The following is a 26,632-nucleotide window of genomic DNA, read 5'->3' as shown; positions in this document are numbered from 1 at the left end:
AGATTTTTATCTCTAATTTTTTTGGGGTCAAAATGATTTGGAAAAATTAATTTTACAATTTCACAATAAATTTGTTTACAAATGCATATTAAAAAGTTAAATTTTGATTTTGTTTAAATTTAAAATAAGTTAAATTAAAAATAAGTTTGATTAAAATTAGAAAAAAGATGCAGCTCAACTCTTCTCTCTTATTGAAACAAAAATTAGAATAACATTTTTTTAATTACATTTATTTCCCATACCAATTAATTCTATTCAATATTTTATATTTATAAACAATTTTGTATATCTATGAAAAATGAATGCCAGATATGTATAAATAATGAATAAAAAATAATTAAAAGTAAAATGAATTTAAATAAAAAGAAAATTTTATATATACATATCTATATATATATTAAATGTAAAATGAATTAAAGGTATAAATGTGTGTAAGAGGGGGTGAGAGCGAGAGTGAGAGCGAGAAAGACATGAGGGATCCACATATTTTTCGGAGTAAAAAATAAAGATTTGCATGTTTATCAATACATAAATGTGGTGGAATTACATTATTATCTTTTTTTCTGTCAAATCTAACAGAAAATGATAACGATAAAGAAGATAGATGAAATTATACAAAATTACGGATGTGATTTGTAATTATACTAAATGTGAGGGGGGCTAATTAAAATTTTTCCATTGTCAAATGCTTTTATACATACAAATATTAAATATTATTTGTTCTTAATTTTTTTTTTTTTAAAAAACATACTGTATATTTCACTTTGAAAGACCTAGCTTTAGAATTGCTAGGAAACAATGGCGTTTTCCCTTTTTTTTTTTTCTTTTTTTTTGTTTTTTTGGGGTGAGAATGGTGGATTATAATTACTGTTAATGTCACATGAAAATGGAAGTGGAATGGTTTACCTTTGAAACAATGAGAATGAACCAAATTTTGCGTTTCATTAATGTCTAATTTTTTATTACAAGAATTTGTTGAACAAAAACACTAAAAAGATTACCACTGTATACAAAGAAGAGAGAGAGAGAGAGAGAGAGAGAAATAGCACAAAGGATTGAATGTGACTTGGTCAAATATTGACCCACATCCACAAGACACAAAGCCAAAGAGCTATGTTTGCATTGAATTTTCTTGGGTATAATATTTGAAGAAACACCTTTATTTTTAAGTTTAGAGAATATGTAATAAAGGAAATAATAAATCCTATTTAGTTTGATAGATTAAGAAAATGACAAAGTTAATACATGACAATCTATTATGTTGACCCTTGAATATCCGATACTGCAATTGCAAATCTTAACAGTATCTATAAACAGAAAACTTGTTTTGACCACCCCCTTTAATGATTATCAAAAGCAAAAATGTCCTGACCATATCATAATCAGATCATGGTGCAGAATTTTCACACAATATGCTCCAAAAATTGAACAAAGATCCAAATAACAAGTATACACCAGCCTGCACTAGAGAGGCAAGGAGGCGAATGACTTTCTTTCTTGTTTAGCTCTTGCTCTTGCTCTTACAAACTTCAAGACATTGGAAGGAAAAACCGCCTTCGCATCCTTTACATTCATCCTCAAGTCATCCACTTTCCTTGCCTACAAAAAGCAAGCCACCTTGAATATACTTCAAAATAAGACAAATATTTCTACATTGTCAATACTGACATTCATATACCTTAATGGAAGATATGAGATATGAGACACAATGTGCATCGCTTTGAGTTCAAATCTTCCTCATGGTGGGATGGAAAGACTAATCATGCTCCATTATGATTTAAAATCCTGTAGGATCCTGCAGAAAATTCCGCTGTCTTAAACTGAAGATAGTGTAAAAACACAATGTATTTTCATATTTTTATTAAAGGGTAATATGTAGCTTTTATTACCAGAAATGATTAAGATTAGCCAATGTTTGGGAGCTTAAAAATTGCTGACTTTGATAGGTAGACCAGAGACGGTGAGCTGTGAGAGAAGTAGAGAGCTCATGTTCCAATATACAAGTGCTGCAATTGGAAGAAGTGAAGTTTTAGTAATATCATGGATAAGGATTCAAATCCCTGAAGAACTTTAAAGCAATCAAAAAGTCCGAGGTAACAAATACTATTTACTTGAAGAAAGAGCTGGTTAAGAAGTGCTCAAACTGATGATTTTGAGACACAAAAGCTACAATAGTTTTTAATCAGTTAGTGCTAATAACAAACTTTTGCTTCTGACGTTATTACTGAGATCCTACAATGAGTTATTTAACATGTCAACTGTACAAGAAGAAATGGACTGTGTTAATATGATAGTAAATATCCTGTCAATTAATTTCTTAAATGGTTTTATTGTAACAAAAATCTAGTACAGCTATTTTTATTTAAGCAAAGAGAAGAGAATCTTAAAAATCTAGTACAGCTACTTTTATTTAAGCAAAGAGAAGTGAATCTTCCTCGGTTAACTTTTTGATCAAAAATTGTGATGAGCCACCTACAATGAAAATGAGTGTACCTAAATAACAAAACCTTCCTTACTAAAATAATACATTTCATGACAAGACAACAATAAAGAGAACATATATAAAAAAACACGTGGCACTTTGAAGAGTAAAATCCACCAATTGTAAATATTTTGGACAGGAAAATGTAAATTTAGGATTTTTTTAGAGTAAAACAGTACAATGCATGACAAGCAGGGGCTCTTCTGCATGGTGCTGATTATATGAAACTTGACCAAAGCCAAAAGGACATTTTTAGCTAGATAGTAAAATAAGAAAAAGCAAGTAGAAAGACCTTCTGGCAGCACTGCAAATGATAGCAGGAAGATACTCAACCATCTTGAATTCCATTTTATGCATATGATATTTAAGAATGTTGGATAGTAGAGTGCTTGCAGATTCCAAATGCACACAAATGTAAGAATTCTATACTCTGGAAACAGTATGCAATTTTGGATCGAAGGCAATCCGTCATCTTGAAATAACAGCCTTTTTTTCTTTTTTTTTTCCTTTTTTTTTTTTGGTGGGCAGTGTGGAATTGCAAAAGTATCATGAGTCCACAGAACATAAATTTTGATTAAATACAAGCTGCATCTAAAATGTGAACACCTCTAGCAACAATTAGCACATTAATACAGTATGAAAGGCTAAAAAATAAAACTCTGAAATTGAAAATACTAATTTAGAACCTTTTACAGATAATAGGTTAGACATCTATTGTATAAATTCACAGGAACATTCTTTAGTGGAAAAAAATAAATAAATTGCACAGTATTTGATACAAATGGTAGCAGTATGGAGAAAAAAAATTAACAATACCTTTTAAATAGATTAAAAAAATGCCTGAAAATTTGTAGACAGAGGGATACATGTCTATCTTCCATATGGTGTTGATCATATGTACTCTTTGTCTATGCATATGTGAGAGATCCGAGCAATCTTGGACCAATCTTGTCCTTTATCTCTCTGGCACCTTTCTTTTAGCAAACGACAAGAAATGATATCCAGCTGATAGAGAGAAGCAGGCAACCCTTCTTCTGGAAAGCAATTGAGCTGATCACAGAAAGAAATACTCAACACTTTTAGGGAGATGAGTTGCCTGAAAGCCATGCCATTTAAGGTTCTTAGGTTTCTAAGTTTCGATAGCTTGAGAGAAGTCAAGGCTTTGGGAATTTGCCCTTCCTCCGGAAATGAATCCACCACTTCATCTATACCAGTGAAGTCTAAAGATGTAAGAGACGTGAGTGTACATAGACTCCATTGCCCGCGGTTCACAAAGAGCTTCCCGCATCCAACAATTGAAAGTGATTTTAAATTTGAAGGCCATCCCTCATCTGAAAATGATTCCAGCCTCGTGCATCCAGAAACTTTAATCGTGAGTATTTTAGTAGGCAATCTCCTCTCTGGAAATGAGACCAATTCTGTACAATGCTCTATGTACAAGGAACAAAGCGAGGGAAGTTGTCTACTTAGAAGTGAAGCCACCACTTGTCGTCGGCATTTCAAGATTTTAACATGTGTCAAGGATTGAAGAGAGTCAACAAAGCAGGTCCCATTTAATGTTAAGGATGGACAATCCAGTAAATGAATTTCCTTGAGCTGTGAGAAAACTTCACATCCCACTAATGACCACTTCTTCCACTGAGGCATACACTTAAAAGTCAATGTTTGTAAAGACTTAAACGGTTTAGTTATTGGAAACCTACCACTGATATAGAGTTCATCGCCTATTGTCTCCAACACATCAAATCCATCAACCCTAAGGGATTTCAAGGATGATAGTTGTCCAACTGCTGGCAACTTGTAACATTTTTTACAGTTACTTAGCCACATGTCTACTATATGGGAAAATGAATAATCTCCTATCCAATCCGGAAAGCTTCTACCTCCATAATTTATAATGTACAGTTGCTCAAGATCTGTGTGTGGTTGAAGATTGTTAAGTACCTCTTGCGCTCTGTGTTCATCAGTATCACCATTCCATTCCAACCGCAGATCAGTGATACACTTCTTATCTTTCAAATTGGCCTCTGAAACATCTTCAACGTATGCCACGTTTTCAAGGTTTCTGATACAAAGATTACCACGCAGATGGTGAAACTCAGCCAGCCTTTTTATACTTGATCCATTGTTTGTGCTTACTGATATATCAGATAACATCTCCAAATTTCTCAAGTTGAATATTTGCCGTGGCATCTCTGTCAAAGGTGTGTCACTAATCTCCAAGCGGCGCAAGTTGATCAGTCTGTCGATACTGGTTGGTAAACATTTAAGCTTTCTGCAAGATCTCAATAACAGAGTATGCAAACAGTGCAAATTGCATGCTGTATCTGGAATCTCTCCAATTTGTGTGTAAGATAAGTCCAAGTGCCTTAGATCCTTCAAATTGTCAATTGAATCAGGCAGCCGACCAAGATTTCTACACTGATATAGTAATAATGTCTGCAAATTGCACATACGACAAATTGTATAAGGTATCTCTTCGATTTCAGTCCAAGATAAATCCAAATACCTTAGGAATTTCAATTTGCCAATCGAATCAAGAAACTTTGTAGCAGCAACAACTCGTCGCAATGAAAGCACTCTTAAGCATTTTAAATTTTCCAATCTTTTAGGATGTATCAAGAATTCTTCATTGATGAATTCTTGATTCACTTCATTCCCTTTATCCAATCGCAGCAAAGTACGTATTACTTTATTTTCAGATAATTCCTTGGTACCATGAATCTGATTTGCCGTCCATAACACATGACGAATCCTGTTTGGATGCACACCTGAGTAATTATCACCCAACCTCAAATAAGATCCACCTGCTACAAATTTAGCCAAATCATTCAAAAGGCCATGCATGGTAAAGCCTTTGGTATTATTTTTCTCAAATAATGACCTCGATTCTAATTCATCAAAGTACTTCTCTCCAACTTCTTCAGGCATCATTTTATTTTCTGGGAGTAAAAGGTCCCCTGCCATCCATAAACATGTTAAGTCTATCTTCTTAAATTCATAATCCTTGGGAAAAATTGAACAGTAACTGAAACACCGTTTTAGACATGGAGGCAAATAGTAATAGCTCAACCATAGAGCTGGAAGAATATTGCACTCTTCTTGAGGTAAATCCCATATCTCATTCTCCAGTACATGCTTCCATTTCTTGGGATCTAGTTCAGTACGAAGAAGACCAGCAAGCGATTTCACTGCCAAAGGAAGACCCTTGCATTTCTTAACAATTTGTTTAGCAATTTCAACCAAAACAGGATATGCATTAGGCTCCACGTTACTGAAGGCGTGTTTTTCAAATAACTGAAAACAATCTTCCTCTGATAATAATTGCAGGGGATAATTTGGGACACTACCCATCCTTGATGCAATTTTTTTGTTGCGTGTTGTCACAACAATCTTACTTCCATATGCTGCAAATTTAAATGGACTCCTTAACTCACACCAGTTCTCATATTTCAAGTTACAAACATCATCAAGAACAAGTAAAAGCCTCTTTCCTTGCAAAAACTTCTTCAATTCTAGTTGAAGCTCAAAAGTTTCCATGACGTTGCTATTTCCCGAACTGGTAGCTTTCTCATAAATCGTCTTTGTCAATACGAAAACATCAGATTCATCAGACACAGTAATCCATACTTTAACATTAAAAAATTGGTTGACCTCGTCGTCAGTGTAAACAAGCTGAGCAAGAGAGGTCTTACCAATCCCGCCCATGCCCACAATGGGAATTACACATATATTATCTCCACCTTCTTCATTAGAACACAACAAATTAAGGATGGCTAACTTATCATCACTCCTTCCATAGATATCACATCCTTCCACCATACTACTTTTAGATGATCTTCTAAAAGCTATAGTTTCAACACCTTCTCTCAAACTAAGTTCATCTTTCTGATCCAAAATATAATCTAGCATGCCAAGTGTTCCTTTTATCTTATCTTCTACATTATTCTTATGATTGATTCTAGATGGTAAGTTGCGCACCTTATAAAACATGCCGATGCTGCTGCTGCTGCTTCTAGCATCAGGATTTAGCATATACACCAAGTCCTCAGCATCAGCGATTGCTTCTTTGAGATTTTCAAGCCACTGTCTCACATTTCGGTCTTTGATCTGTTTCGCCTCAGCATCATTGAGCAATCTATCAGCGGACAATAATTTGATCTTCAACTTTTTCACCAGCCATTCGTTAACTTTACTTTTACCAAGGAAGTCAACCAAACAAGGTAAACTACGACTCAGCTCCTGAAGGGCAAAGGAGAGGGCAGCTCCACCCACCATTTCTGCAGCCATAATTTTTGGTCTTTCAAAAAGTGTTTAAAATTTGAAAAGATGAAGCTAGAGAAGCTGAGAAATAGCAATAGAAACGAGAATTTTTCTTTTGTGTTGCACTTAGGGTCTTGAAGCTGTTTCTTCTCTGTGTATATTGACTGGGATTTTTTGTTTTTTTTTTTTAATCCTTTTGTTTTCTTTATTTTGTTTTAAAACCCCGAGCTGGATTCAACTTTTGTTTTGCTGCCGTTTCCTTTTAAAAGTAATTTTTGAAATTATACCAAATAAAATTTTAAAACAGCAAACTTTGGTAAAAGAGTTTTTTGTTTTTTGATAAATATCACTACATGCCCTTTTATTTCTTTTTGGGAAATATCACTACAAACCCTTCTATTACTTTATTTTTTCAATATTATATTTTTATTAAGAAAAATATCAATATAACATCTTTATATTTCACCTTCCTTTCAATATAACATTATTTTTTAAAATTTTTGATAATTAAGTTAAAATTTGATCAATTTATCGTTCATTTAATCAAATTATTATATCAATTATTAAAGATAAAAAAATAAAAATAAAAATTAATGAATAAAAGAATATGATCAAACTCATAATTAAATTTTCCCGTTTTAAGATTAAAAAAAAATAGTTTTAAATGTATTAAGTTTAATTTTGTATTTAAAATAATCATGATTATTATATATAGTTTTTTTTGGATAAATTGGGAAAGAGAATTTAGCCCTAATATCTTAAAGATTTAGCAATTTAAAAGATGTATATATATTTGTATATGTGTTTGTTTGTTTTTTTATTTGTTTTTTCAAATTCTTAGAAATCCAAAAAAAAAACTAAAAAATAAAAAAGGCAAATTAATTAAATTCTAATTTTGTAAGTAAAAATTTTAAAAAATAATATTATATTGCAATAAAAATTAAATATAAAACAACTGTAATGATATTTTTTTTTATAATAATGTAATATTAAAAAAATAACAAATAATATATATATATATATATATTTTAATGTATAACTATTAAGGAACAAGAATTTTGGATCCAATAGGAGCGGTCAGATGGAAATCATGGAATTACGTGAGCACCATCATCTAGTTTAATTACTCTGTCATGATATGACATTAATTAATTGGGGATTTGCTTGTTTTATATTGATCAAGTATTGGGTATGCTAGGTATCTTCGTGTACCTCCTACGTCCATTTTTGGTAGCGGTAGCTCTCGACTGGTTCGAGCTGAAGAACTAAGCTTAGTTTTCTATCAATGAAAGACAATATTCACATAGGTGCCTCTGAAGTCCTAGAATTACACTTGGTGGCTAATGAGTCAAGCGCAAAAAGGATTTCACAGCGCTTGTTAGCTGGAAAAATTCTTTCTAATAAAAGTATAACCAAGAACAAAGTTTTGATGGTAATCAAAAGAGTGGGGTTTACCCAGGCCCTATTGGTGTGGATCTACCAAAACCAAAGGTCTTCCTGTTCTCCTTCAAATCATTTGCAGATAGAAACAAGATTTGGATGAGGAGACCGTGGTCCATTAATGGTTCCACCTTCTTCTGAGAGAATGAGGACCTGAGATAGCAGTCCATGACATAGATTTTAGCTATTCCTTATTTTGGGTACAGATTCACGGCCTTCCACTCCAATTCATGACAAGAGATAATGCTTTAAAGATAGGGAATCTTTTCAAAAAAGTGCTTTGGTGCGAATTCTCATCTCAAATAAATATTATAGGTACTAAGTATATGAGAATTCAAGTAGAAGTTGATGTCAAGAAACCCATTATTGTTGGATTTCTCCAAAAAATTGGGAATGGAGGAGTGTGGATTCAGTTTTGTAACGAAAGGCTGGCGGAATTTTGGTACAACTACGGGCACTATAGGTCACAGAAAAGCCACCTGCAAGCAACCAATTTCCCATAACCAAATTACCAGTGGAGAGCTATAAGGTCCTTGGTTAAAGGTGGAAGCAAATGCTTTCACAGTGGTATCTAAAGGAAATTATTTGAGAAGAGTTGAAATCCTAAGAGGTGAAATATTCGACACCTTCTTAAGGACATCAATACAGACGCCAGAGACGGAGAAGAGGAAGTGGAAGTTGGAGAACCTTGTGTTAGTGAGTAGTGTGCTATGCTGGAGGTGGAAGACCAATTGACTCAAAACCAAGTCAGATTTGGAGAAAGGAGAAGCAAAAGTCTAACTCATAAATGACTAGTCAAGATGAGCCACCCATAAATGGACATGTAGGCAAGGTTGACGCTTAGAAAGACAACCATCAATCAATCTCTAACACAAGATTAAGGACTACAGATTTCAAATTTTCAGCTCTTGCCTCTTCTGATAGAGATTATGGGCCGTTTGTGCAGGCTAATGAAATAGAAGTCCATTTAAAAAGGCCGGGCTGTAATAATTTTCAGAAGGTAGGCCTCAAACGTATGGCTAATTAGACCGGGTCAAAGGAGTTAAGCATTGATCTCAACCACAAGTGAGACCAAAACCCAACCCACATCAAACCTCCTTTTTCAACTTCTCCGATCAAGGTTGGTCTCAAACCCTAAATTTTTTGAAAGAACTGGAATCATTTGCTCCATCTCAGACTATGGACTCACCAAGAGTGAGACTAAAGGACCAAACAAGAAAGAGCATCAATGGAGATGATCAAAGAACAGTGGTTAGTGGAGTTTCGCCTGAATTATCAGCAGCAAAGGTGACGAGCCTTACCATGCCCCCACCTCACAAATGAAGCTACTTTCCTAAAACTGCTGAGGGCTAGGAAGACCCTCAGTATACATGGCCTTTGTGGCCTGACTAGGAGACTTTTGCCCTTTGGATCTCTTTCTTATTGAGACCAAGGTGAACAAGGCTAGAATGGAAAGAATAGTAAGATTACTTAATTTTGAACACCGGTATTTTGTGGAAGCTATTAATGAGCGTGGGGGTCTGGCCCTTTTATGGAAAGATGAGTGTTGCTAAAAGATTACATTTAGCTCTAGTTGGATTATTGGAGTTAAAGTCAAGTCTCAACAGGGAAAGTGTTGGAATCTTTGGTGTTCTTACTGCCCTGCATCAAAATTTTTGGAATGCTCTGACCATATGTATCTTTTCAAGTCTAGATGGCTGGGCTTGTATTGAGAATTCCATCAATGAAGTGGAACAAAAAGAGAAAAAGGGGGGGGGGGGGGGGGGGGGGGGGGGGGGGGGGGGGGAAGAAGAGTCACTACTAAATCCAACTCCTTCTTAAAGAATTTCATGTGTGATGTGGGAGCCTTCGACTTAGATTTCACAGGAAACTCGTTCACTTTGTGTAATAGGAGAGGGGGGCAAGCTAACATTAGAAAAAGAATGGACATGGTCCTAGTTAGTCCAAAGTGGCAAGTATCTTTGAACGTGTTGGTGTCATTCATCTCATTGCAACTAGGTCTGACCACGCACCTAGAATGCTTTGTTTCATTCTGGATCACTGTAAAGCTCCGAGGCCATTCAGATTCCTGAAAGCCTGGACTCGCTATCCAACATGGGAACTAGTGCTAGTTAATGCTTGGAACAAGGCTGAAAGAAGTGGTAGAAGAACTTCCTTAATTGCCAAACTTCAATGCATGCCGAAAGCACTGAAAGTGTGGAACAAAAAAAGCTTTGGGTTTTGTTAGATCAAAATAAAGGACTTAGATGACCAAATAACTCTTCTGCAAAGCCTGGCCATCGATTTCGAACATAGATTATGAGAACAAATTGCAAAAGGAACTGGACAAATGGCAATTTAGGTTGGAACTATTATGGAGACAGAAATCTAGAGAGCTTTGGTTGCAGGCAAGGGATAGGAATTCTAAATTTTTTCATGCTTCCACTTTGGCCAATCGTAGAAGATTATTTATCGCAGTTTTAAAGAATGACACAGGAGTCTGGATGGATAGCAGAGAGGCTATAGGGAGCTATCTGGTTGACAAATTTTCTGAGCTATATAGAGATGAAGGAGTGGAGCATTGCCTAATGCTAGATGGTCTTCTACAATCCCCTTAGAATTCAAAATTTTCAATGTCATTAAGAAAATGAACTCTACCAAAGCTCCAGAACCAAATGGGATGCCGACTTTGTTTTTTCAATGCTACTAGAACATTGTTAGGAGTGATCAAGTGAAAAACATTCAGAATGTCTTCATCTTTGGTCTCATCTTGGCTGCCCTTAATAGAACAACTGTTGTGCTTATTCCTAAGATGAAGACATTTTCCCAATTCAACCATATCCGTCCGATAAGCCTTTGTAATACTGTGTACAAAGTGTTTTCCAAGATACTATCTACTCGCATTCGCCCTTTGCTATCCAGGCTTATTTCCCCCAATTAAGCAGCTTTTACCTCAAAAAGAGGGATATAAGAGAATACCATCCTTGTCAACGAAATCATCCATACAATGAAGAAGAAAAAAAGAGCCAATGGCCTTATTGGGATCAAATTTGATATGCACTAAACCTATAATTGCATTAAATGAGGAGTGCTCAATGAAATTTTCATAAGTTTTATGTTTTTTACCAAAGTGATTGGATTCTTAAGTCAATGCTACTCAATTGATAATGCTTCAATCCTTCTTTAAGGAAGTATCTATGGGACAATGAAAATGAAAAGAGGCATCTGCCAAGGTGATCGATCTCTTCTTATTTGTATATTTTATTTGCAGAACTGTTATCTAAAATGCTGCATAAGTTGGAGCTTGAGGATAGAATCCACAGGATCAAAATGGGTCAGACCTATCCTTATATTTCACACATTTTCTTTGCAAACGACATCTTCATTTTTTGTAGAGCTAATAGACCAGAAATCCAAGAAGTAGCCAAATGTATGCAGCATCATTAAAAATGGACCGGGAAGTTGGTGAATAATTCTAAGTCGGGTTGTTTCTTCTCACAGAATATTTCAGAAAGGCTCAAAACTATAATCAAAAGCATTCTCAATGTCAAAGATACCTAAGGAAGCCAAATATCTAGGCAATTCTCTATTTTTTGGAAGAAATAAAATTAAGGATTATGATGAGTTGAGGAAGCGTGTGGAAGCGAGGCTTCAGGGTTGGAAAGTTAATTTGCTTTTTCAAGCTAGCAGATATATTTTGGTTGAATTTGTGATCACCTCAATCCCCATTTACACCATGTCTTCATGCAAGCTCTCTCATGGATGGTGCAGGCACATCGACAAGCCGGCTAGAAGATTACTTTGGAAGGGTAATGCTTCCCTAATCTCTTATTACACTCTGGTTTCTTGGAAAAAAATCTACAGACCTAAGCTTCATGGTGGTTTGGGTATCCGAAAGTTAGAAGACATTAATATAGCCTTGCCTTGTAAGCTACGATGGTCTCTCGAGAACAACTTTGATTTACTTTGGGTTAAAGCACTGAAAGCCAAGTATTTTCCATTTTCTTCTTTTATGCATTGTGTTTGGAAGAGGTTTAATCCTTGGCAGTGGAATGGGATTCCAAGTATAAGATCAGTTTTAGCCAAGGGTATCTGCTTCAGGGTAGTGCAAGGAAACAACATAAATTACTGCAAGGATCCATGGATCCCTAACAACCCCAATTTTCAACCAATTCCAAACCTGAATGTAGTGGACATGCAGTGTAGAATGGTTGAACCATTGATGCTTTCGAATGGTGAATGGAACAAACTGTTGCTGGAAAGCCTCTTTGATAAGGACTCAGTCAACAACATTATCAAAATTTTCTAGGCAAATGATTCCTTGGAAGACAAGCTCATATGGACTGGAAGTTCTTCAGGAAAATTCCAACTAAAGTCAGTTTACAAGTTTCTTAACCCAATTGCAATGGAGGATTCGAACTGGTGGCGATGTTTGTGGAATAGCAACATTCATGATAGGCTAAAATTTTTCATGTGGAAACTTTTGTTTGTGGTCTTTTGGTGCGATCGACTCTTCTTAGGCGTAATTGGGAGGTGGACAATCCTAACTGTCCACATGGCTGCGAGTGTCATGAAGAAGAAATTCATTTCTTTTTTCACTACAACGTTGCTAGGGACCTTTGGTTGGCTTTCCTATAGAGTATCAAGTGGGAGGATAATCGACTTTTTAACTTGGAATCCTGTCTTGATTGGTTAGCCAAGTTGGTGGGAAAACTACCAGTCCACCTCAGCGATGGTAACAATTTCTTTCTTTTTGGTGTTCTGACTCTGGAAACCTTTGGAAGTTGCGAAACAATCTAATTTTTTAGAGGAAAAGGTGTCTGCTTGAAAAAGAAATTAAGGTTTTGTTTACTAGGATTGAAGAACACAAGAAGTCCATGGCCATTTCTTCTGGCCCCCCTAACAGCTTTATATTCAACTTGCATGCTCACACTTTGTGGCGCCATCCTCTGAACAGAGTCATTAAGATCAACTACGATGCTGGTTTCGGGAGTGGAGTTGTAAGCCTAGGGGGTGATTGTTAGGAATCACTATGGAAGAGTTCTCAAAGTCAAAATTCTGAATGAAAAAATTGAAATCCCTGAAGCTGCTGAAGCACCTGCAATTCTTAAAGCTATTTCTCTAGCTATCAAAGATGGCCACCTCGACCTTTGTTGTGAAAGTGACGCCAAAGCTGTTATTCAAAACCTTAACAACTCAGAAAACTTAACATGCCATTGGTCTACCGCAAGAATTATCAAAAAGGTTTTAGACTTGTGCCCACTTTTTCATTCTATCTCTTTTGTTTGAACCCCAAGATATAATAATAAGTTGGCACATTTTAGCCTCACATTGAGCTCTTTATAATGACTATTCTGGTACTGTTTCTCCTTTTTTGATTTCTAGAGAATTTGTAGAAGTGATGAATCAAGAAAGTGGTTTGGCTATCACAATCTGATTTTCTGGCAGCGTGCTTTTTTGTAATATTGCTTTTTTTGGTTAATGCAATTCCCCTTTAAGTTAAAAAAATAAAATAAAAAATAATAATATGGTAGTAATTAATTAGGTTTTATTTAATGTTTTTAAAACTAAAATTAATATCAACCAGGATTAATTACACCTTACACACCAAATTATGCATTATTTTTCATTTTGCCCCTAAATTTTAAATCTTTCACACTCCATTCCAATTATCAATTTTCTATCTTTAGTACAATTTTACTATAATATCCAATGCTTTATCTATACTATTTCTTACTTACCAAAAAAAAAAAAAAAGAAAAAACTCTTTCCCTCATTTCACTTTAATGAATTTTTAATAGCTCTTGCACAAAAATATCATTTGTTTAAAAGCAAGTGATTTTTAAATGGAGTACATTTTATACACATTTTAAGTAGCAATAATAATTGTACTAAAGTGATAACAAAAATGATAGTTTTGTTTGCAACTTATATGAGGGAAAAATGACAAAAGAACACATGATTTGGGAATGTTTAGTGTAATTAATCCTATAACAAATAGTATTTTTTTTCTTTAATTTTGATTTTCTTAGATACCATTTAGCTCCTCATTTTTTAGGATAAATTTCATTTAAACATCTTCAATTTTATTGTAATTATATTTAAATCTTATATTTTGAACAATTATTATTAACCTCTTTTTAATTTTCTGTATCCATTAAAATAGATTCATTTGTCAATTTATTTCTAATTAATTTCTATAATTAACGGTAAAAAAAATTAAAAATCATTATTTTATAATTAAATAATAATATAAAAATACAATTTGCCCTTTAACCACTAAAATTAATTGATAAAACTGACAATAAAGTCTAAACTGTAACTTTTCAAAAGTGTAAAATCTAACTACAGTTAAAACAAAACTCAAAAATCTAAATGATTTTTATTATTTTCTTTTCTTTTCTCTTTTTCATGTTATTCAGATTGAAAATCCATTCAGACCATCACCCGAGCAAATTGCTTTGCCACTGCGGTTCTTTTTTTTTTTTTTTTTTTTTTTTTTTAAATAAAAGAAAACCAAGCAAGGCATCAAAGCAATATTGACTCCTTTACATACAAGCTATTGGATATTTTATTACTGGAAAAAAAAAAAGGAAAAAAAAAAAAAACCTATTGTATATTTTCTTTCTTGACAATCTGGGCTACTCTTTCTTCTTCTACTTCTGCCTTTTTTTTTTTTTTTTTAAGCTATTTGGTCTTAGTTGGAGAGATTAAAAATACATTAGAGAAAGGATTAACAGAACAGCAGAGAAAGCACCGGACACGCAAGTTGATATAGCTAGAACTCAAGTGCACCAGCAGAGAAAGCACAGGACACGCAAGTTTATATAGCTAGAACTGAAGTGCACTATCTTTTGCAATAAAAGAAAGTTTTAACAGTTTGTTGAATACATATTGAAATTCTATGAGCTATATATACCATGAGTTGCTACAGCTGATTGTTGAGATCCCCAGCTAACAAATAGAACACACAACCGTTGCGAACTATTTATATAAATCCCAGTTGAGGGAACTGGGACATGAACCCTGTGAAGAGTTCATTTAAGTAAAAAGAAACAATGTAGAAATAACATCTCGTTTTATACATGCAATATATCTGTCAAACAAATATAAATTTATCCATGCACTTCAAAATATTACAAGGGAAAATTATGAGTCTGAAACATAAAGAGAAGGAGCAACAGCCAGCATTGTTAAATGAAAACAGGCACCAAAACAATACATGGCTTGTTAAAACTTTAACAAAGATCAAGTAAATTATTAATTCCATGAGAGGATGGCCAAAAGTGGTGCAACCTACAATGAGGTAAATCTTACACAGCTGCAGAAGAATTATGAATGGGACCATGCCATGCTGAAACATGCTTTGAACTCCTGTAAATTCCTGCAGAAAAGTCCACTTTCTTAGATTGAAGCTTGTATCAAAGACAATATATACTAAACATCTTTTTCTCATAGGGGTAATATGTGGTTTTTATTACCTTAATAAATTAAGAAAACCCATATGCAGGGGATACCGACTCCAGGAAGAAATTCACAAGCCCCAGCCGCCAGGAATGAAACTAGTTTATATGCATCTGATATTTAAGAACATAGATTAGGTAAGTATTTGCAAATCCCACTGTGTGTAAATGCGCAAAGAGGCTTTTGAATATAGAAATGATATGCTATTTAAATTCATAGGCAATCCTCCTAATGAAAAAACTTCAGTATTTCGCCTACTGTGCCAATCACACAAGCATCATGAATGGACATGAAATCACATGTAAATCTGATAAGCTGCAATTGCATTGCTTGTAAACAATTAGATTCACTCAAGCAATAAGAAAAATCTAAGAACCACCTCAAGCAAACACTAGAAAACAAAACTAAAAGTCTGAAGTTAAAATATATTACATGAGGATATACCTGTAATCCTTTTCAGATAGGTCAGATATCAATCATATATCTTCACAGGAATATATTCAAGAAATATAAAAAATGCAGAGTATATGATACAAATGAATAGCAATACAGAGAAATAAGATATTTTCGAATTGATGGCAATATTGTAATCATCTAAAAATAAAGGAGTAAAATCATAACATCAAAGATTGTATAAGAAATACCTGAAAAATTGTACAAGAGATGGACATCTCTTTACAACATGAGTCATATCAATATTGGATTATGTATATGCTAGGGATATGAGCAATCATGGGCCAATCCTCCCCTATCTCCCTTTGGCACCGTGGATTTAGAAAACGACAGCACTCGATAGTCAATTGAGAAAGAGAAGCAGGCAGCCCTTCCTCAGGAATGCACAGCAACTGCGGGCAGTATGAAATTGACAAGTTTTCAAGGGATGCAACCTGTCCAAAAGCCATCCCGCTTAGGGTTTGAAGATTATCAAGACAACTCAGATGAAGAGAACTCAAAGTGGCAGGCAACCACTCTTCTGGCATGCATCGCAACTGTGGGCAATATGATATTGACAACTCTTCAAGGGAGGTGAGCTGCTGAAAGGCCTTGCCATTCAGTGATTTAAGGTTATGAAGACGGCACAAGGTGAGAGAAGTCAGACTGGTGGGAAGTTGTGCTCCCTCTGGAAATGAGTCGACCACTTCATCTATGCAGCTGAAGTCTAAAGATGTAAGAGAGGTTACTGTTTGCAGATTCCACTGCATGGGGGATGCAAATAGCTTCCCACAACTACCAATTGAAAGTGATTTTAAATTCGAAGGCCACCCCTCCTCTAAAAATGACTTGAGGTTTTCACATCCACAAATTTCAATAGTATGTATATTAGTGGGTAATCTCCTCTCTGGAAATGACTCCAATTCGGGACAATAACCTGTGTACAAGGAACCAAGCAATGGAAGTTGACAACTTAGGAGTGAAGCCATCACCTGAAGTTGGCATTTTGAGATGCAAAGATATTTCAAGGATGGAAGAGAATCAGGGAGGCAGGCAGCATCTAACGTCAAGGAGGGGCAATCCACTAAATCAAGCTGCTTAAGCGGTGAGAAAACTTCACCTTCCAGAAATGACCACTCCTTCAACCGAGGCATAAATTTGAAACTCAATTTTTCTAAAGACTTGAATGGTTTAGACACTGTAGAAGAACCACTGATATAAAATTCATTACCTATGCTCTCCACCATATCAAATCCATCAATGCTAAGGGATTTCAAGGATGGTAGCTGTCCGAGTGGTGGCAAATTGCAACAGTTTCTACATTTACTTAACCACATGTACACTAAATGGGAAAATGAATGTTCTCCTACCCAACCTAAGAAGCTTATACCTCCATAATTTATAATAGATAGTTGCTCAAGATCCATAAGAGTTTGGAGTCTATTAAGTACCTCCAATGCTTTTTGTGAATCAATGGTATCACCCTCCCATTCCAAATACAGATCAGTAATACACTTCTTGTCTTCCAGATCGTCCTCAACATTTCGTACCTTTTGAAGGCTCCTAATACTAAGATTATCACACATATCTTGGAGCTCACCCAATGCTTCAATGCTAGATCCACTGTTTGTGCCCACAACAAAATCACTTGTTATCTCCAGAAATCTCACGTTGGATATCTGTGGTGGCACCTCTCTTAAAGAAGTGTCACTAATATCCAAGCGTTGCAAGTTGATCAGTCTTTCAACACCAGTTGGTAAATATGTAAGTTTTTTACAAGATCCCAATAGCAGAGTATGCAAATTGTGCAAATTACACAATGCGTCAGGAATCTCTTCAACTTGAGTGTTAGATAAATCCAAGTGCCTTAGATGCTTCATATTGCCAATTGAATCTGGCAAGTGACTAAGATTACAACAATGTTGTAATAACAGTGTCTGCAAATTGTACAAACCACAAATTGTATTTGGTATTTCATTTATTTCAGTCCAAGATAAATCCAAATACCTTAGAAGATTCAATTTGCCAATTGAATCAAGCAACTCTGTAACAGCATCAACTCGATACAAAGACAGCACTCTTAAGTATCGGAAATTTTGCAATCCTTCAGGATGTATCAAGAACTCGTTATTCAATCCAGACCATCCATCCACTCGCACTAGAGTGCACAAGACTTTAGTTTTAGATACATCCACTAATCTCTGGATACTGTGCCTCTTATTTCCAATCCACGACAAATGACGAACCTTCCATAAACGGATTTTTGAGTTATAGTCTTCAAACCTCAAACAGTATTCTCCTGACACAAGTTGAGCCAAATCATGCACAAGGTCATGCATGGTAAAACCGTAAAATTTACTTTTACAAAAGAATGACCTTGATGTTAGATCAACAAAATACTCCTCTCCAACTTCTTCTAGCGTCTTACCATTTTGAGGAAGCAATAGATCTTCTGCCATCCATAATAAAATCAATTTTTCCTTTCGAAATTGATAACCTTTGGGGAAAATTGAACAGTAAGCAAAGCAACGTTTGAGATGTGGAGGCAAATAATAATAGCTCAGCCATAGAGCCCCAAGAACATTGCAATTTTTTCTAGGTAAATTCCATCTTTTGCTTTTTAATACATTAATCCATGTAGTGGTATTCGATTCAGTACGCAGAAGACCAGCAAGTGATTTTATTGCTAAAGGAAGACCTTCGCACTTTTTAACAATCTGTCTACCAATTCCTTCCAGATTTAGATATGCACTTGCCTCTACGTTATTGAAGGCATGGTTTGAAAATAACTGCCAACAATCTTTCTCTGATAATAATTGTAGCCAATGAGTTGTGACAGTACCCAACATTGATGCAATATGTTCATTGTTTGTTGTCACAACAATCTTACTTCCAGATGCTGCAGATTCGAATGAGCTCTTCAAGTCATACCAGCTTTGAGAATTCAAGTTCCCAACACTGTCAAGAACAACAAGAATCTTTTTACCTTGTAAAAACTCCTTCAACTCAAGTAGAATTTGATCTGTATCCCGGATACAGCAATTCTTTGAACCAGTGACTCTCTCATAAATTATCTTTGATAAGGTGAAAACATCATCATCGTATTCATTGGACACCGTTATCCATGTTTTGACATCAAAACGTTTCTTATTGTCAATATCCGTGTAAACAAGCTGCGCAAGAGTGGTCTTACCAATTCCGCTGATGCCCGCAATGGGAATTACACATATCTTATTACCACCTTCTTCTTCTTCTTCATCTTCATCTGATAACAACGACTTAATGATGACTTCCCTATCAGCATCCCTCCCATAAATATTATAAGATTCTTCTTCTTCCTCCAACTCCATTGTTTTAGTAGTTTCCGATAATGTGGTTGTTGTCTTAACTTCAACACCTTCTCTCAAGCCAAGCGCATCTTTTTGTGTCACACTAAATTCTAGCCTTTTCAGGATCTGCTGTATAACCAGGTCGTAATGAATGGGCTGTTTGATACCATGTATCTTCTGCTTATCATCTTGGATCTCTTGTAGCTTGCGCTTCCTTATCGGGCCTCCAGACGTCTGTTTCAACGGACGGACTCTTCGGTTCACATGAATACCTTGGATCTCGTTTAGCTTCCGCTTCCCCAGCGGGTCTTCTTGTCTTTCCTCACTATCCGAAGTCCTTAGGTTTGTCTGTAGGATCTGGAGTCCCCTTAGGTTTGTCAGTAGGATCTGGTGTGGGCTTCGTAGGAATGGAACACTAGATGTGATGCTTCCTGCAAATTCAGGTGCTGCTGCTGCTTCAAATTGACATTCTAAGTAGATCTGAAAAAGTAGATCCTCTGCAGTGTTGACAGTGTTGTTGACGTCTTGAAGCCACTGCTTTACAACTTCGTCTCCCATTTGCTTCGTCTCAGCATCATACACCAATCCATGAACTGATGACAATATCATCTCCAGCTTGTTAAATTCATTTTCCAGTTTCATTTCACGAACGAATTCAACCACCTCCCTACAACTCAACCAGTCAAACAGCTTTTCAATGGAAGACAAGAGGGAGAGGAAAGGTCCAACCAACGGTTCAGTAGCCATGGCTGGCTTTCTTTGGTGTTTCCACAGAGATTTGAAAGAAAGAAAGATGAAAAGAGGTAAAAGAAGAAGGTCTCGGATCAGAATCAGATTAATATCACATAGAGAATCTGGGTTTCGTTTTTTGCAAGTGAACATAGCTGTAAAGCTGTTTCTCATCTTTTTCTTTTATTTTTATTTTTTAATTAAAGGATTTTGTTTTTTTCTTCATTGCCCCTGATATTTATCCAATTTCCCATTTCACCCCTGAAGGGAAGCAAACGTTTTAGGGGAAATATGGGCAGCGGGTTCTTATTTTAATGTTTTTGTCTTCCCTCTTTGTTAGATCTTCTTCATCTTCTTGTATTCTGTAAATATTGCCAGGAGCCCTTTTTTTCTTTTTTCTTTTTTTTTTGTAATGAGGAGACCTTTTTGATAAGCATATATGTAAATTTTTACATTGATTATTGAGGATTGAGAATATATATACGAACAGGGCAATTCTATGATCAGGACATTCTACATACTGATTAGGAACAAAACTGATGTTATTTTTAAAAAAATCCTAAAAAGTATCGGCTTTTTCTACATGTATAAGAGAAAAATCAATGTTTTTTAGGATTTTTTGTTAAAATAGTGTTGATTTTTTTCTGATCCATATGTGGACGGTTTTGACAGTAGACAGACTCTACGTGTGTGTGTTTTTTCTGATCCATATGTGTGAAGTTTCACATTAGTTAGAAAGGAAAACGAAATACCCCTGATAAAGGAGTGTGGATACCTTTCTCTTGTGATACATTTTGACAAAATCGTAATGACTGGATCCAAAACGAACAATATTATATGCGGATAGACTGGACTGTTACAGTATGTGGACGGTTTTGACACTAGAAATACTCTATGTGTGTGCGTTTTCTTCCTTTACATCTCTATGCGGTGGAATTTGAAGGAATTAATTTTTTTCTTTAGTCTTCCCAGTTAAATATATATATATATATATATTTTTTTTTTTCCCCAAAGTTTCTACACATCGGATGGAAAAAGACAAAAATGCATAATTGCCATCATCCCCAAAAGGGGAATTTGGCCCAATGTCCCTTTTAGAAGGGCTATGATGATATATACCCCTTCATCGGTCCTTTTTTTTTTTTTTTGGCCCTTTAATATCCATTATATCCTTAAAAAAATTTTAAAAGACCTGTATATTCTTTATTTTAGATTTAATATAAGAAAACCTTTTGTGGCTCCTTCGATTTGGCTTCTGGGTTCTCATAAAAAACCAATGCTGAGATTAGAAAAAGGACCAAATCTAAAGACAAGAAGTTTGAGTTCGAAGAAAGCAATGCTAAGATCTTTAGGCTAATGCTCAACGATGCCCATCTTCAATCGCGCCTTTGTTTCTACAAATATCGGAATGCTTTTACCTTCTCACTTATGGTTGTTTCTTCTCTGTTGCTTCAGAAATACTTGAATGATGGATCGGAAGAATTTGGGTCTTTAGCAAATGGTGGTTTTGTTCCGGTTCTACTAGGATTTGTGAGTGTTTTTAAGTTTCTAACGTTGCTCGCCAAGGTTTCTTTTGAAAAATCAGCGTCAAGGAGGCCGGAGAAGCCGTGAATGGACTTACCAAAAATTCTGAAAACGTTATCAAATTGGCAAAAAAATTTGATTACTGTAGGGCCTTCAGTAATTACCGATGAAACCTATGGTAATCAATTTGTCCTGGCTGGAAACATTACCGTAGGTTTCATCGGTAATTACCGAAACCCCTGTAGTAATCACATTTTACCAATTTTTTTACCTCCACAAGTCCCCTAATGTGTGTTAAATGCAACAATATGCAAAATATACATTCTTCAATAATCCTAAGGAGAAAAAATTTCAAAAGTTCGGAAAAAGTTCTCAAATTGCCAAAAAATATTTATTACCGTAGGGTCTTCGATAATTATTAAAACCCCTATGGTTATCACATTTTACCAATTTTTTGGCCCCCACAAGTCCCCTAATGTGTGTTAAATGAAACAACATGCAAAATATACATTTTTCAATGATCCTAAAGAGAAAAAATCCCAAAAATTCTGAAAAAGTTCTCAAATTGCCAAAAACAATTTATTATCGTAGGGTCTTCCGTAATTACCGATGCAACCTACAGTAATCAATTTGTCCTTGTTGGAAAAATTACCGTAGGTTTCATCGATAATTACCGAAACCCCTATGGTTATCACATTTTATCAATTTTTTTGCCTCCACAAGTCCCCTAATGTGTGTTAAATGCAACAACATGCAAAATATACTTTTTTCAATGATCCTAAGGAGAAAAAACCCCAAAAGTTATGAGAAAGTTATCAAATTGGCACAAAAATTTGATTACCGTAGGGCCTTCGGTAATTACCGATGAAACCTATGGTAATCAATTTGTCCTTGCTTGACAAATTACCGTAGGTTTCATCGGTAATTACCGAAACCCCTATGGTAATCACATTTTACCCATTTTTTGGCCCCCACAAGTCCCCTAATGTGTGTTAAATGCAACAGCATGCAAAATATACATTTTTCAATGATCCTAAAGAAAAAAAACTCCAAAAGTTCTGAAAAAGTTCTCAAATTGGCACAAAAATTTGATTACTGTAGGGCCTTCGGTAATTACCAATGAAACCTATGGTAATCAATTTGTAGTTGCTGGAAAAATTACCGTACGTTTCATCGGTAATTACCGAAACCCCTATGATTATCAAATTTTACCAATTTTTTAGCCCCCACAAGTCCCCTAATATGTGTTAAATGCAACAACATGCAAAATGTTTTCCACTTTATTCGACAGTTAATGAGAAATGAGGGTAGATGAGAAATGGAAGATGGTTCCATTTATTCGATACTTTCATATCCATTTATCTAAATATTTTCCACAACTACACAATTAATTCCCTCCTGATTACTTTCTTTTGGACATACTACCATGGAGCCGCATTTTAAAAGAGATTGGAAGAAGCTTTCAAGCTGCGAATAGCCTCCAATTTAAAACTAATTAAATTTCAATGCATACCAGTCAAACAAGTTCAAATGGTCCCAAACTAGAGAGCCAATATTTGAGAACTCAATTACTATCTATTCAAATTCTCATCCTTCTTATTTCTTGCTTTTCCACATCTCAAAAAATATGGAGAATTTAATAATGAAATTGGATCCGTACACTTCATCTTGACATGAGAATCATGTTGAAAAACTAAAAACTAAATCTGAATTAGCAAGAAAAAAATGTACAAGTGTTTTATGAATAAAATCTAGAAAATATTACAACTCCTACAAAAGGATCTGTTGATATCAATCCTAATTTGACCCAAAGTTCCCCATCAATGTCAAAATTTCGAACACCAACTGGCACCACAATTGGTATAATGCCAAACTTTAGTGACAGCATTAAAAGCATACGAGCCACCTCCACTATAACGGAGACCGATTTGATACCTGGATGAAATCAAATGAAATATCTGCGATTAGTTACAATATTTAGCATACAAGTTTCAAAGAAAATAATTAAATACCTAGAGTATCCATAAAGAAGTATAAAAGTTCAAATCTAACAATTGAGGCAATAGCTCATACCCAGTAATGATAGAGGAAAGTAGTAAAACACAGTTGCCTTCATGAACATTAAGGTAAGACCCAATTCTGTGGCCTGTACCATGCCGATACTCTACAACTTATCGCTTACAATCACCTCTGTCAGTTTAAGTGTTTGCCTGCAATCATTGCATCATTATTTGATTAGTGTGTATTGAAACTGCACAAGCAGAGCATTGCATGCAGACACATAGAAATATACACAAGTTGTCTGATAAGTTTATGTCCTTTTACATTCCTCTTTCAGGCAATATTTAGGCTACAATACATCTCAACTATATTTCAATCAAATGTTAGATGTTGCATATCAACGTAAAAAAACAAAAAAACAAAAAACAAAAAATGAACTTACAATTGTTTTTTCTTAGTCACTTCATCTCCCTCCAAGAAGTAACCAGAAACCCCATATATCTCCGGCATCTGTATATGCACTAAAAGCTTAGACATCTTTTTATTTATTTATTAGTTTTGTTGTTTTCATAAAAAGCTTTTCCTCCAAAAATGGTATATTGACTACTTGTCCAAGAAATAAACAGATGCACAAGTTTCACGAACTACCTGCTTATCCAACAAGACAAGATATTGCACCACTACAACGCCATCTCGAATGTTTGCTTTTTTCAAACCTTCCAACTCCACTGGGGTTCTAAGTTTTTAAATTATCAGTTGTAAATAAAATAAGGAAAAATCAGAATTCAAACCAAATAAATTGATTGCAAAAAATTTATTCATTCTAAGATATCAAATTGCAAACAAAAAATTAAACGTGACATGTTTTTACTGGAAAATGAACAAAAGTCAAATCCTTGGATAAAATCATAGGTTTAATTATATCAATTTTTTAAACATTTTAAATTTCCTCATTATAAAGGGTTGTCTGACTATTTGAGGGCTATCTCTAATTTGCGTTGCCACCTTGTCTTTTAAAAGGCAAGGTATAAAGTTCAATAAAGCATCTAGGATAAGAAGTAACCATCCCTTGAAAAGAACAAACTTGTAAGAACTACCAAATTTAAAAATAACTTCTTGTCTTCTACATATTGTCTAAGAAATATGAAATGGACATTTTACATATTACATCTTGACATATGTCCAACTGTATGCACCAATCAAAATATGTATCTTAAATATGAACAGAAATCCATGACAAGAAATGCATGGTCAAGTTTAACATACCTATCAAACATGCTCTGTAGTATGCACCAATTTAAGGTCCACTCAAGGTTTTTAGTCAGTATCAAACGATGGCGCATTCCCTTTGAACCAGATTTGACACTTGGACTAGCACCAGGAGTATAGAAGAAAAACAACCTCAAATTTTCCTTGTTTTTTTAAAAATTAAACACATGGTGTACCCATAATACCAGCTGCTTCTGCTATTTCCGAATTTTCCTCAATATCAGTTTCAACAAAATGTACATTTTGATCAAACTCGTCAATCACTTGCCATAAAAGAAAGTTATTAAAAAGAGGTTATTGCATTCTATATGAGGCATCAACACTAAAATAGACAGATACAGTAAAGCATGTGTTTCTTCACACAATGAGATGTTACCACATAAAATTGGTTTTTCATCATGTCATCCCAAATATTTCTAGCCACCTTCAAATCACATTAGACATCAATCATTGTAAGAGTTGATAGTGGCATTGAGATTGAACGTCATGCAAAAGTGAAACATTTTTTTATTTGCATACCTTACTAAGAATTGGCTTCAAAGTCCTACATGGACCATATGTTGGAGCTGTATATAGTACGCATACAAGCCTTGAACTTTCATGGTACAACTTACTTAAAAAAAGAAAAAAAAAAGAAAAAAGAAAAGTAAAGAAATTTTACAAGATTTGAACTAATAAAATAGATTGAACTCTCAATAAATAATAGAACACAATATTCATTATATAAATGTAACATCAAGGACAAAGAAAATACACCTGCCCCTTATGTTTTGTAAGAGTAATGTCAAAACCCTCCTAAATGTCCTTGTCTGTGAGTTCCTTTTTAACCTCCTGAGTTTTTGGCTGTCAAAAGTAAAACTTATGAGGCCAAATTTTAAGGACATTCATAGAGCTCGGAATATAACATAGCTTTGAATTGAAACTAAACAATAAAATTTCTATAATGATTCATATGCATTTAACATTATTGGAGGAGAATAATTGAAAACCAATTCAGTGCATTATAATTTTTCAGATAATAATAAATTTTTTTGAGAAAATGAGATTTGCACTCTTCATGTTATTTAGTTGTCAAAATTTTGTCTTACAACCATAGCAACATTAATGCAGTTGTATATCGGATTTATTATTATCATATAGCAAATACACCTTCCATTCGCAAATTTGTTTTAGGTAGATTACCACCAAAAAATATAACTGCTATCAGAATTCTTATGGTGAATTACCTGCTCTACGTAGAATTCAAATAATCAACTCAAAGAGTTTACTATAGTTGATAGAAGATCTTCAAAACTCTTCAACTGAGGTGCAACCATTATGCAGAATTTGTTAGGAGTCAAACTTCAAATGTACAAAACTAGTATCTCAACCTAACCACAAAAATTAAATGTTTTTCAATGTAGAAAACATATGAATATTAATTTGAGCAACAAATGAAATATAATGTCTGACTCTTATCCAATATCACAAGGCAAAGAATATTAACTCCAAAATATATAATCTTCTTGATGATTATTGGAGAAATTTCCAATTGGATCATCAAAATTTGCAAGTGGGATAGTCTGAGGGGGCTTAATATAGAAAAATGGAATAGGCCTTAAAATTTTCTAATATGTGATCATCACATTCTGCTATCAATATGTATTTGCAGCAACCTAAGAACTAAAATTATGATTTAATATATACCTTTTTTTCTTGAATGAATCATGACTAAAAACTC

The 26,632-nt window shown here is 34.6% G+C and overlaps 2 protein-coding genes across 2 annotated transcripts; both read right to left on the bottom strand.

The window, feature by feature from the left end:
- Positions 1 to 1,186: 1,186 nt before the first annotated feature.
- LOC107406498 (putative disease resistance protein At3g14460) lies at positions 1,187 to 6,895 on the bottom strand. Its single transcript, XM_060816045.1, has 4 exons — positions 3,299 to 6,895; positions 1,890 to 2,006; positions 1,679 to 1,795; positions 1,187 to 1,599 (listed from the first exon to the last, which is right to left on the bottom strand). Exon 1 carries the CDS (start codon positions 6,770 to 6,772, stop codon positions 3,374 to 3,376), a length of 3,399 nt encoding a protein of 1,132 aa, XP_060672028.1. The 5' UTR covers positions 6,773 to 6,895; the 3' UTR covers positions 1,187 to 1,599; positions 1,679 to 1,795; positions 1,890 to 2,006; positions 3,299 to 3,373.
- An 8,330-nt stretch (positions 6,896 to 15,225) lies between these two features.
- On the bottom strand, positions 15,226 to 20,279 carry LOC107406495 (putative disease resistance RPP13-like protein 1). Its single transcript, XM_016013625.4, has 3 exons — positions 16,273 to 20,279; positions 15,646 to 15,741; positions 15,226 to 15,548 (listed from the first exon to the last, which is right to left on the bottom strand). The coding sequence occupies exon 1, from the start codon at positions 20,269 to 20,271 to the stop codon at positions 16,321 to 16,323; it is 3,951 nt and encodes a 1,316-aa protein (XP_015869111.2). The 5' UTR covers positions 20,272 to 20,279; the 3' UTR covers positions 15,226 to 15,548; positions 15,646 to 15,741; positions 16,273 to 16,320.
- Positions 20,280 to 26,632: the final 6,353 nt, after the last annotated feature.

The sequence above is a fragment of the Ziziphus jujuba genome, chromosome 3 (genome assembly GCF_031755915.1).
Source record: "Ziziphus jujuba cultivar Dongzao chromosome 3, ASM3175591v1".
Classification (NCBI taxonomy): domain Eukaryota; kingdom Viridiplantae; phylum Streptophyta; class Magnoliopsida; order Rosales; family Rhamnaceae; genus Ziziphus; species Ziziphus jujuba.
The sequence above is the reverse complement of the archived record's forward strand: the minus strand, read 5'-3'. Positions and strand labels throughout refer to the sequence as shown.